At 33.1% G+C, this 13,618-nt stretch overlaps 2 protein-coding genes across 2 annotated transcripts in view; one reads left to right on the top strand and one right to left on the bottom strand.

The window, feature by feature from the left end:
- LOC144372124 (uncharacterized) overlaps window positions 1–10,533 on the top strand; it is a 77,418-nt gene extending 66,885 nt beyond the window's left edge. The window contains exons 4-5 of the mRNA XM_078035533.1: window positions 5,154–5,232; window positions 7,371–10,533. Of these exons, the coding sequence (XP_077891659.1) occupies window positions 5,154–5,232; window positions 7,371–9,051 (1,760 nt within the window). The 3' untranslated portion in view covers window positions 9,052–10,533. The remainder of the gene's footprint in view (window positions 1–5,153; window positions 5,233–7,370) is intronic.
- The window catches only part of LOC144371896 (mitotic checkpoint serine/threonine-protein kinase BUB1-like), a 551,680-nt gene that overhangs the window by 263,765 nt on the left and 274,297 nt on the right, over window positions 1–13,618 (bottom strand). The gene's annotated exons all lie outside the window — the stretch shown is intronic.

Genomic DNA, 13,618 nt, shown 5'->3' with positions numbered 1-13,618 from the left:
TTTATCATGCATATGAATTATTTAAGCTCCTTTTTGTTCTCCAGTGATCTCCCTACATTCAAATACACAAAGCATTGTTAAAAAAAAAAAAAAAGACACAGTCAAGAAGCAGAAAAGGTGGATAATGGCAAGAAGGCCAAACTCCTCATATCAATAGGTTAATTTAGTTCATTGTCATCACTACTACATATTGTTCATTTTATTACTAGGCAGGTTACCAACTTAGCAACATTATGCACCTTATTCCTCAGTTATATACTAAGTTGTAATGTGCAATGTTAGGAGTTTTGTGTAGCTCTCAAGAAAGTCCATTGTATAAACCTACTGTTATGTAGACAGTTTTAGGCTCAGTGAAACATTGTGCTTATTTATAAAGAGAGTTCTTTTATTCCCAGGATCTGTGTGCCAGAGATCATATTTGAGGCTGATAACACTCTGGTGAAGAGCATTTTCAAGCAGGGAATTGACATAGCAGCTTGATATTGCACATGTATTTTATTATTATTTTTCTGCCATGTAATAAATAGCAGTATTTCATAATACCTGCTCCTAATGGTTATGTAAGTATAGCTGATCAATGTGGTTTAAAGAAGAATTTTCAGGGCTGGGGCTGTAGTTTAGTGGCAGTGGGCTTTCCTCACATGTGTGCGGTACTGTGTTTGATCCTTAGGACTACATAAAAATAAACAGATATAATAAATGCATTCTGTCAACCTATCACTACAAAAAAAGTAAAAAGAAATATTTCTATTGTAATACAATTATCCAGAATTTTGTGGGTTTCATTTTTCTAATTGGTTTTTTTTTTTTTTGAGTTTCACTCTATAGAGAACTTCAGTGTTGTTCATTAGGTTTTCTCACATCCGTGATATTGTTTTTATTTTTATATCTATATGTTATAATTGAACAGAAATTATGATGATTTGTCACTTTAGGAAAACATTAGTTGAAGTTAAACTGCACGTGAACTGTGTTCCAATTTTCAATCAAGTTTTCTATGATTTTTTTTACATGTATAAATATTAACCCTTTTTTTTATATGATTTTATATAGTACATTGTTTATACTCAGTTCTTGTGCTTAATCATATAATGTATTTTAGTTTATATATTTATACATACACACACACACACACACACACACACACACACACAGTAGATTGAACTCTTATAATACTGAGCTACATCATCATGCCCTTTTGACTTTTAGTTTATAATAGACTCTTGTTAAGTGGCTGAAGCTGAAATTCTATTTCCATGCCTCAGCCTTTCTTCCAAGTTGCTAGAATTAATGGCATATTCATTATCTCTCTATATATGAATCTGTTCTTTTGTCTAGGAGTAAGACTTTAGTATTTTAAAGGTACCATAAAGATGTTTCCAATTCTGTTTATCTTTTATATATTTGTCAATTTTTTAAATTTTGATAAAAACTGTACACTGTATAAGTTTTCTGAACTTACTGTCTTACATATTTTGAATTTACTGCTCAGTAGTATTCATATAAATTGTTTTGTAAGATTTTTTTTTTCTAGAATGTGTGTGTCACATAAAAAGTATGTTTATTTTTCCTCCAAACAAGTGATCCTTTGTCTCACCTTTTCATCCCTGATGCCATTCTTTTTGGTTTCTATATTTGGCTACAGTAGATCTCTCTCATATAGAGTTACCTGGTATTTTTTTTTATTGGTATTACTATTTCACTTAATATACTATCTTAAAAGTTGATCATTATAAATATTATACAATTTCTTATCTTTGTAAAATTTTTAAAGTTTTTATATTTCAATCCAAGTCACCTACATGTAGTCATGTGAAATGTAATTTGATTGGTTTGCCACATTGGTCTCTATTGAATGTTGTTTTAATGAGAGTAGATCTGTAAATATATTTTGATTTGACCATCAAGTTGAGGGCTAATTTATGTGATGTTAATTTTATTACTCATGTCTTCCTCATTTAACCTCAAGTTAAAATGCTCTATTGAATATTGTAACTTTTATTGTATTTATATAGGGAAGCATTTTTTATTTTAATATGTGTAGTTATGTATGTATACAGAATATTCCATAGAATTGTTCAAATAACTTATTTTGTACATGCAAAAATAATATTGATTTTTTGATTGGTATTACATGGACTTCATAGATTACTTTGGGTGCTTTAGGCTTTTTTTCTGTATCAGAGGTGTTTACCCTCTGAGCCACATCTACACCCCTTTTTTGGGAAGGGTACTGGAAATTGACCTTAGGGGCACTTGCCCACTGAGCTACATCCCAAGCCCCATTTTGTATTTTATTTAGAAACATGGTCTCCTTCAGTTGCTTACCACCTTGTTTTGATGAGGCTGGATTTGAGCTCACAATCCTGCTGTCTCAGACTCCCAAACTTCTTGAATTAAAAGTGTGTGTTATCATGCCTGGCTGGCAGCTATTTTATATATAATTTTGTTTCAATGTCTAGATAAGTTGCTTAGGGCCTTGCTTAATTGCTGAATTTTGTTTTAAACTCATATTCATAAATTTTAAATATCACTTTTGCTTTTGATTCCTGTCTTATTATGTTATGTTAGAATGCAACTTCAATATTGGAATATCTGTTAACATTTGTTTTGTGCGTTTAACCTGATTTTTTTGGAATAATATTCCAGAAACTACAGAAAATATTGCCTCTGTAAACCAAAATGGTTTTTAATGTTATTTGAAGGGTTTTTTTTTTTATTCCTTGGGTAATAATGCAATTCTATTTTTTATTCTTTGCATTAATTGGGGATTGATGTCTCCTATTATTACGTTTTTGATTTCTATGATGTTGAATTTTGTCTTTTCTTTCTGTAGATGAAAATCATTATTTGAGATATATATATATATATATATATATATATATATATATATATATATATTCTATATGATTGTATTCTAAGAATTTGGCATATTTATTTTTATATAATATTCTACTTTTTCTTTTATTTATATAAATATTATCAACAATTTTGAAAGTAATATTTGTTTTATCCTTTTGTTTTTAATCTTCTTGTGACCTTATATCTAAAAAGAATTTTTGTAGATTTAAATCTGACATAGTTAACATATTTTTAAGTTTAATCTTGTTGGTCATATTGTGTTTTGATTAGTTTCTTTTCCAAATTGTTTATTGATATTGAAATTAGTGATGAGGAAAAACTTCTATAGTTTTCAAGTTTTGTTGATTTCTTATATTTTTTTCTACTATTAAAATATGCCTTAATGCATAGCTCATACATTTTTATGGTGTTAATTTACTTTTTTCTATTTTTTTATCCTTGATGTTTATTTTGTCATTACTTTGTAATTATTTAAGTGCCTAAAAACAGTAGAATAAATTGGAAATTACATTCTTATATTCTTAAATGAATATACATCCAGTGAAACTCCACATAATTTATCACCAAAATAATAGATTGTTATAATTTGTGAATGTATAATTATGAAGATACATTCTACTGTCATGTATAACTAAAGGAAAATTAAAGAAAAAAATAAAGTACTTAGTTTGCACTACATTTTAATCTGAATTTATTGATTTTCTAAAACACTCAATTTTTTTACATGTGTTGCCATGAGTTGTTATTGATGTCACACCTGCTTTTCTAATTTATACTAATTAGCAAATATTTATCATAATTTTTATGCTTTAGTTTTCCACATTCTATTGTAGAATGAAATGTTTTACATACAACAATGAAAGTATAATAAAATATGTATTTGTATATATTTTTCTTTTCCACAAGAGCTTTCAAATTTTATATGATTTCTGTTGTGCAGAATATTTTATTGCAAATATTCCGCTGATTATTTCTCTTACAGCTGGTGAAGAAGTAAAGCTATTTTTGAATATTTTCATATCTTTAAAGATGTATTTTTCTTAAATTTAAAAAAAATGGTATTGGTAGATAAAGTATTGTAGGTTCATATTTTCTTTTTCTTTCAACATACATACTTGTATATCCCAATTCCTTTCTGGACATCTTCTGCAAAGAAATCAACTGTTAATCATAAAAAAATATCTTTGTAAATAAAATTTCTTTTTATATCTTTTGATATCAATTATTTTTTGAAGAGTTTTAAAAGTTGCTTATAAATTTTCATTCATTTATTTATTTATTTATTTAGAATTCAACTCAGAGGCACTCAACCATTGAGTTACAACACCATCAGTATTGTGTATTTCACTTAGAGACAGGTTCTCACTGAGGTGCTTAGTGCCTCATCATTGCTGAGTCTTTGAACTCCTGATCCTCCTGTCTCAGCCTCCCGAGATGGTGGGGTTAAAGTTATGCACGATTGTGTCCAACACTACCTGTACTTTTTCTGTTCCTATTTTTCTGAATTTCTTTTCAATTTTTTACATTTTTATTTAGTTTAATAAATATCTTTCAAGAGGTTATTGGGCATTGCTTAGATAATTAACAACATCAATTTTCAAAATCTCAACTTTTGGTTTGCTTGAGTAGATTATACCCTTTTTTGTGTGAGCTATTATTTTCATTGAGATTTTTCTATTTAAAATATATTAAACTAAATCATCATAGTCATTTTGGAAAATATTTGGAAGTAACCATGTAAACAAAAACACGTCATGTGCAATGATATATAAATGTAATTCCATATAATTGGGAATCTACGGCAGTGGAATGCCAGGTTGAAATAAATTTCAGCATTGTTGTAATAAACTGTGTCAAAAAAAGTATACACATTGAAAGGTCTATGGATGTAGTTTAGTGATAGAATATCACTGTGTTTAATCCTAAAAAATATTTCCCAAAAAGATAAAAAGAAAAAAAAAACTAAATAAGAGATTTATTTTCTGCAACATTTGAGTCACAGGTGGAGTTCAAATATGTTGAAGTAAAGGGCTGTGATTGTGATATCAGTCAGTTTGAATGTTGTCCTCATCTGTGGTGCTACAAATTCTTTAAAGATGATTTTCAAAGTTCTCTCAGCTTTTCTCAGCATATTATAGTAAATTCTATATATTTTTTGAGTAATAATCGCTTTAAATTATCCTGTTCTGGGGCTATTCCCCTCCCCCACCTTGATAAGTTTTAATATATTTCCAGAGTCTATTCCCCATAGTGTTATAAGTGGAATAACTTGCTATTTTAATTTATTTCAGGTATGACTTCTAATCCAAACCAAGAATTTTCAGAAGAAGAAGAAATAAAATATTTTGTGCAAAACTTGATAAAGAGCAGGTATGGATACCCAGAGAGTTATATACTTAATTTTGAACAAGAAATATAAATTAAAAGAGAGGAAAGTTCAGAAAATTTTTAATAAAGAGAAAAAAATAATGAAAATTATTTATACACAAAATTACAAATTAATCAAGTTACATTATTACCAACATCTCAGAAGACTGACTCCTCAACTTGTGGCAGCCACTTTTTGTTTGGTTCAAATTTTTAAGTATATTATTGTAATTTTAAAATATTTTGTATAAAACAACTACAATGCACAGTATTTTCAAATGCAAAAACATGTATCAACCTACAAATACATTCAATGTTTACAGGCCATTATAAAGATGAGTTTTTAAAATACCTTCAGGAAAATAAAGACTCAACCAGTTTTGGAAGCTTTAGAAATAAAACTAGAATAGAAATGGGCATTTTAGTGAAAAAAATCTAAACAGTAATAAAATGCTTATTAATCAGTTATGCTTTAACTTTTAATAATGTCTATGTGATTGCATATTAGATAAAAGTCTACAGATCACTAATACAAAATTGCAATATTCTAATCTGTATTATGAAGTTATAACAAGGTGATTTTCTATACAATATAGACAAATTGTCTCATCATTTAAGTATTTTTGCTTAGAGACAAGAAAAATATTCAGATTAAGGAGAAATGGAAATGATGTAATAAGCCTCACTAGGACTTTCTGTTGAAAAGAACTATTGATTAATTAAATATGTTTAAGGTGTAAGTATGGTAGGCATTGCTTTTTAAATTTATAATTTTAATTCAACTTGAAGCAGTCTTTGTATAGTTAACTATCTATTTATGACTCACAAGTTATCATAATCACTCCATGTCATGGGACTTCAAGCATTCCACCTGAGTCACTTCCTTCTTGGAAAGTGATGAGCCACCTGAAAAAAAAATAAATATCTGAAATGAATAATAAAGGAGTATGACACAGGACCATAACTTATGATAAAAGAGGTAAAGCACCTTATAGATTCTCTAGACCACATAGGATCTAAAAAAAGATGACTAGATAATTTTTCCACTCTTTATTTAAGGGAGTGTACATCAAAGGTAGGAATAAAATTTCAACAGTAAAATTCTTTCTTTAGACATGTAGATTTGCATTCTGGTAAGTCTCACCCACCTCTGTGATGCTGTGGCTATGTGGCTGTAATGGATGATACCATCTCCAGTGCCATGCTGAATTTAGACAAAACTAGGTAGTATATAACATGTATTGGATAGTCTCAAACTAGCTGGATTTCAACTGTGAGTTTCCAGATACCACTCTTCTAATAGATTCCATGCTTTTTAAAAAAAAAATTTCATGCAAAGTTCATAGATATCTTTCAGTAGATCCATCTGACATGCACTGCTTCATCTTTCATATCACCAGGGATTTTGACCAGACTCCAAGTGAATACACAAAATATCTATGCATTCAGTGGTTGTGGATGCAATGAGAAAAACTTTCCAAGTATAAGAACAAGAGACTTTCTGGATCCTATACATGTCCCCAGTGAACTAAATCTCATCTGTGCATCTCAAGGAATATGTTTTCAACAAATCCAAAGTATTTTCTAACTGATTTCAGTGAGCTAGTTACATAGAAAGAAATTTAACAACATCCTCAGTGATATATATTTTTGCTGGAAAATTGAGCAGCCCAGCTCAGATGCAGTTTGGTCTTTGGGTTAATGAAAATGCTCCGGCACATAAGCGGCATGTTTATGTTCCAGTGCCTGCAGGATTCCCCGCAAATTAAAACCAAACAATAGTGTGTTTGAGGCAAGTTGGAAAACTGTAGGGATATGGGGCATTGGCTAAGCTGGAAAGAGACAACAACACATGGCAGTCATATTTGAGGACTCATGTGTGCTTTTAAATATATTTGCACAGCATTTTGTAATTATACCCTTCTTTTAAACGATACAAAATTGTTTATGTAATCAATTTTATTCTTTAGTTAGTAAGTGGAATAATTTGAAATGCACCATTTTGTAAATATCCACAAATATTTCTGGTCAGGACCTGTAGACAATCTCTACCCCAAGTAATTAGCGGTATATTAGATTTTGTGTAAAACAATGTAAATTCTGTGAAAGTCATTAAAATTTCACTCTTTTTTAAATCCTAGAAAACACCCATGTGATCAGTTAAAAGAGCTTTACAATGATAAAAGTGAAAAAGTTTTTAATCCATGCCCCAAATTTATTTATCCAAGCTTTCATAATCAAGTGAAAAATTACAGATATAAGGTATGTGAAAGCATTTTTAATACAACTACAAGAATTCCTGAACTCCAGGGAATTAATTTTGGTGGAAAGCCCTACAAGTTTAAAAAATATGTAAAAGCATTTAAAAATCCCTCAATTGTTTATCAGAGCAGTGATAAATCTTCCATAAGTAAAGAATATGAAAAATATTTCACTCAAATTCCATCCATTACTAAAAACTATAGGCTTTACAATGAAGATATACCCTACGAATTGAAGAAATGTGAAAATGTCTTTAAGTGTTGCTCAAATCTCTTTAAACACTACAGTAATCATACTGGAGAGAAAATCGGGAAATGTAAAGAAAGTGTCAAAGCTTTTAATCAAAAATCACACCTTACTGAACACCAGAAAATTTATACTGGAGAAAAGCCATACAAATGTACAGAATGTACCAAAGCTTTTAATCGAAAATCACAACTTACTCAACACCAGAGAATTCATACTGGAGAAAAGCCATACAAATGTACAGAATGTGGCAAAGCTTTTAATCGAAAACCACGCCTTACTCAACACCAGAGAATTCATACTGGAGAAAAGCCATACAAATGTACAGAATGTGGCAAGGCTTTTAATTCAAAATATCACCTTAGTGAACATCAGAGAATCCATACTGGAGAAAAACCATACAAATGTACAGAATGTGGCAAGGCTTTTAATTATAGACTAAGCCTTACTCAACACCAGAGAATCCATACTGGAGAAAAGCCATACAAATGTACAGAATGTGGCAAAGATTTTAATCTAAAATCAGGCCTTACTCAACACCAGAGAATTCATACTGGAGAAAAGCCATACAAATGTGCAGAATGTGGCAAAGCTTTTAATTATAGACTAAGCCTTACTCAACACCAGAGAATCCATACTGGAGAAAATCCATACAAATGTACAGAATGTGGCAAAGCTTTTAATTATAGACTAAGCCTTACTCAACACCAGAGAATCCATACTGGAGAAAAGCCATACAAATGTACAGAATGTGGCAAAGCTTTTAATCGAATATCTCACCTTAGTGAACACCAGAGAATCCATACTGGAGAAAAGCCATACAAATGTAAAGAATGTGGCAAAGCTTTTAATTATAGACTAAGCCTTACTCGACACCAGAGAATTCATACTGGAGAAAAGCCATACAAATGTACAGAATGTGGCAAAGCTTATAAATATAGAGTAAGCCTTACTCAACACCAGAGAATTCATACTGGAGAAAAGCCATACAAATGTACAGAATGTGGCAAAGCTTTTAAATATAGAGTAAGCCTTACTCAACACCAGAGAATTCATACTGGAGAAAAGCCATACAAATGTAAAGAATGTGGCAAGGCTTTTAATTCAAAATATCACCTTAGTGAACACCAGAGAATCCATACTGGAGAAATGCTATACAAATGTAAAGAGTGTGGCAAAGCTTTTAATCGAAAATTGTGCTTTACTCAACACCAGAGAATTCATACTGGAGAAAAGCCATACAAATGTACAGAATGTGGCAAAGATTTTAATCTAAAATCAGGCCTTACTCAACACCAGAGAATTCATACTTGAAAAAAGCCATACAAATGTACAGCATGTGGCACAGCTTTTAATTCAAAATTTCACCTTAGTGAACACCAGAGAATCCATACTGGAGAAATGCCATACAAATGTAAAGAATGTGGCAAAGCTTTTATTTATAGACTAAGCCTTACTCAACACCAGAGAATTCATACTGGAGAAAAGCTATACAAATGTACAGAATGTGGCCAGGCTTTTAATTCAAAATATCACCTTAGTGAACACCTGAGAATCCATACTGGAGAAATGCCATACAAATGTAAAGAGTGTGGCAAGGCTTTTAATTGAAAATCTTGCTTTACTCAACACCAGAGAATTCATACTGGAGAAAAGCCATACAAATGTACAGAATGTGGGAAAGCTTTTAATTATAGACTAAGCCTTACTCAACACCAGAGAATCCATACTGGAGAAATGCCATACAAATGTAAAGAATATGGCAAAGCTTTAAATTATAGACTAAGCCTTACTCTACACCAGAGAATGCATACTGTAGAAACACCATACAAATGTAAATAATGTGGCAAAGCTTTTATTCAAAAATCACATCTTACTGGACGCCAGAAAATTCATGCTGGAAAAAACCATACAAATGTAAAGAATGTGGCAAAGCTTTTAATAAAAGATTATACCTTAATAAACACCAGAGAATTCATACTGGGAAGACACCATACAAATATCAATAATGTTGCAAAGCTTCTCATTGAAAGTCACTCCTTAGTCAACACCAGAGACTTCATATAGGAGAAAAGCCATACAAATGAAAAGAAAAGCCATACAAATGAAAAGAGTGTGGCAAAGTTTTTAACCAAAAATCATACATGATTTGATACCAGAGAATTAATACTGGGGAAAACCCATACTATTGTAAAGAATATGGCAAAGCTCTTTATCAAAGATCATACATTTCTCAACACCAGAGGATTCATACTGGGGAGAAACCATACAAATGCAAAGAATGTGGCAAAGGTATTTTACTAGGAAAAGTATTATTGTTCACCAAATATTCATACTTGATAAGAGCCATGTCAATGTTAAGAATGTGGCAAAGATTTAAGTGTGCTTCCAGAGTTAACAAGAAATATGTCATTCATACTTGAGACAATTCTCACAAATCTATAGACTGTAAAAGTCATTTGTTGTAAGATCACACCTTATTGGTCACCAGAAATGTCATACTGGAAAGAAAAATTACAATTGTCCAGAGATAGCTCTGCAGTGCTCACTCCATGAAACCCCAACCCTTGCCCGACTGGCCATTACACAGGAGCCCATGGAAGTGGGCAGGCAGCATGGTTGTATCCTTGGCCCTCTTTCTTTCTGTGGAGCTCACCAGGTTCACTTATCCTTTCATCAGTTTCTCTGTTTGAATTGATTAAATTCAAATCATATTTTTTTTCCAAAGCTATCTCTTTACTTAAAGGCCTCTTTTGTGTCAAACTAACATATTAATAAAACCATCTTATGCCTGAAGTCTATGATCACATCAATGTTTTTCCCATAAACTCAGATGGACAGCATGTTCCTTTGTCAATGTCTTATTTATTTCATTTTGGGGGTATACTGAAGATTTAATTCAGGGGCACTCAAACACTAAGCCACATCCCAGCCCTGGTTTGTATTTATTTATAGGCACAATTTCACTGAGTTGATTAAGGCCTCACTTTTAGTACTCAGGCTGGGTTTGAACTTGTGGTTCTATTTTCTCAGCCTCCTGTGCTGCTTGGATGACAAGTATGCATGTCAATGTCTTTTGCTCTGAGGTTAAATTTTACTCAGGATTTTATGGGCATAAAGAGCATGAAAAAGATATTTTTGTCACCCTTCAGACATCATTGTGGGTGTGAATGCTCACACTGAATAGACAGCAGGAGGCCTGTCTATGACCCTGAGAGCCCTGAGACTCCATCCATGACTTTGAGCCCCTGATCCTCCAGAGAGTTTGCACATATGAGAAAAAAGCATACTACCATTTCCCACCCGTAAACATACTATAGCAGTTAGTAGCAGACCCGGGGTAGCACTGTGTGTCTTTGTACCAATGTGTGGCTATGCTTGCATATATCTGACATCTGTTTTTGAGAACATTGAGCCAGTTCCTGATGAAACATAGTTGCCCTTTTTTCTCTTAAAAGAAAACCACAACCCTGCACACTTTTAAAATCAATGATTGTGTTATATTTGAAAAAAAAATGAGAATTGTTAAAAATGGTGTCAATGAAAAACCAGTAACATCCTGCCAGTAACACTTACAGGGGTACAGTTGTGTCACCCATGAAAAATGTCTGTCCCAAGCCACATTGTGAAAGCTCAGATAGTTACATCTTTCCCAGAATCCATCCTCTGCTCCTCAAGGTGCTTCTTTTCAGGGAACGACATTTTTAACAGTCAATAATGTATGAGGAAATCTCTTCCACTGCAGCACCTCAGGTTCTCTCAGGATTCTGGAAGGCTCAGTCTTCATCTGGGCACTGTGCTACACACTTTTCATCCAAGCAGCAGGAGAGGCTGAGGAAGGTGGATCACAGTTTCAAAACCAGCCTCAGCAATTTCACAAGAATCTAAGCTACTTAGGAAGACCTTAACTATGAATAAAAAAATTGGGGGATGTGGCTCAGTGCTGGAGAGCACTTTGGTTTTATACCAAGTACAAAAAAAAAAAAAAAAAGACAAAGAGACTCAGTTTTTTTTGGTCATCAGACTCAGGTTTTTGCTGTGCATAAGTCTGAACAATTGCAACATTTAAAAATATTTTTTTAAAAAATGATAATAGCTATAGTTACTTAGTGATCACAATTCAGACTAAAAAATCATGACTTAATCAACACCAGAGAATTCACACTGGAGAAAATCCATAGAAATGTAAAAAAGGTGACAAAGCTTTTAATAAAAGAACAACACCAGAGAATTTATACTGGGGAGAAACCATACAAATTTCAATAATGTGGCAAAGCTTAGGAAGTTAGGTAGATCATAACTCTAAATAAAAGAGACCCCAAGAAGACACAGAGACATCCTTGCGAAATCCACTGCAGATGTGAACTTAGCTTTATACCTCACTGCTCAGAAGTTCTCAGCCATGGAAATGGTTACACCCAGTGGACATTGAGCCTTTTAGAGGCATTTTTTATTTTCAAGGTAGGGAACAGGATTTCTAAACACCATTATGGTTGGCAATCCCCTTGCCAAAAATAAGTCTTTGGTCTCTAATTTTAATCATGCTTAGGCTCAGGAACTCTGGGTTAGATCATACATGCTGGAAAAAAAAAACTGGTATTCTTCTAATTTATTATTTTCTCCCCAGTGCTTTAAGCACAATGATTGTCTCCAAGTAGTGAGAAAAGAGGAAAGAAAAGAAGGAGCAAAAGGATAAACACAGCATATTATCAGAAGAAACCTAAATCCTGAAGGCAGGAGAATTATTAATTTGGCCCTGATTGTGGTACTAAAAACATTCTGACCAAGAGTTCTACCATCCTTCCCAAACCTTACCAGTCTCAAGTCAGTTGTCAATATTGAGCCAGATGCCTGTACTTGAACATCAGACAAGATTCTTCCTTAGCAGAAACCCCATTGAGGATGTAGTCTTTCCAGGTGTGCACACATGTGCGCACGCACGCGCACACACACACACACACACACACACACACACACACATTCAGGCGATCAGAATCTGCAACCCCATGCTGAAGCTGGTGGCCTGGGACATTATCTTGCCATCTACAAAAAAAACATTTGACTTCTGATCCTGCACATTACACCATTTTCTGTGCAGTGTTTCACTTTCCCCTTCCAAGGTGCTATACCAGAGGGGAAAAAAAAAGGTCCAGTGAGATTCAAAGCCAGGCCCCTGACCTCATATCTCTACCTGAGTAGTTTGCCTTGTCCCAAACATCCTGAGCTTGCCCCAGGCAGGAATCACCTGATGATAAATTGAGGATCAAAGGACAGAGGAGAGACTGTTGACAGGCATTAGATTTCTCTGCTCTGCTGGCCAAGCTTTATGCCTCACTGGAAGATACTCTATTAAAACAAAAAGTCCTGCTGCTCTGCAATCACCCACAAGGGTCTATAGGGTCAGTGAAGCAAAAAAAAAAAAAAATGATCACAAACACAGGTTCTTGCCTGAGGGAGTAGAGAGCAAGCCTCTAGAAGGATCTACAGAGTCATTTTTTTTTTCTGAAAATAGAATGTACTTGTGTTACCACAGCCTTTTACAGACTGGACTCTCTTTCTTTGAAAATGGGGCTTTGCTGACCATGAAGGGGATAAATTCTTTGACTGTGTGTATGTGTGTTGGTGGGTGTGTGTATGTTGGGGGCAGAGGAAGGTACTGGAGATTTAACTGAAGAGCATTTTACAGCTTTTCTACTATACGGGAAGAAGATACCTAGATGTGTTTTTGTAAATTTCACTGTGAGCCAGGGTCTCACTAAATTGTTCCGGCTGACCCTGAACTTAAAATCCACCAGCTTCAGTCCCCTGAATCCCTAGATTTATAGGCATGGACCACCACACCCAGGCATGCTCTACTTCACCCAGTGATGACCTTCTGTAG

Source organism: Ictidomys tridecemlineatus, chromosome Y (assembly GCF_052094955.1).
Source record: "Ictidomys tridecemlineatus isolate mIctTri1 chromosome Y, mIctTri1.hap1, whole genome shotgun sequence".
NCBI lineage: Eukaryota > Metazoa > Chordata > Mammalia > Rodentia > Sciuridae > Ictidomys > Ictidomys tridecemlineatus.
The sequence above is the reverse complement of the archived record's forward strand: the minus strand, read 5'-3'. Positions and strand labels throughout refer to the sequence as shown.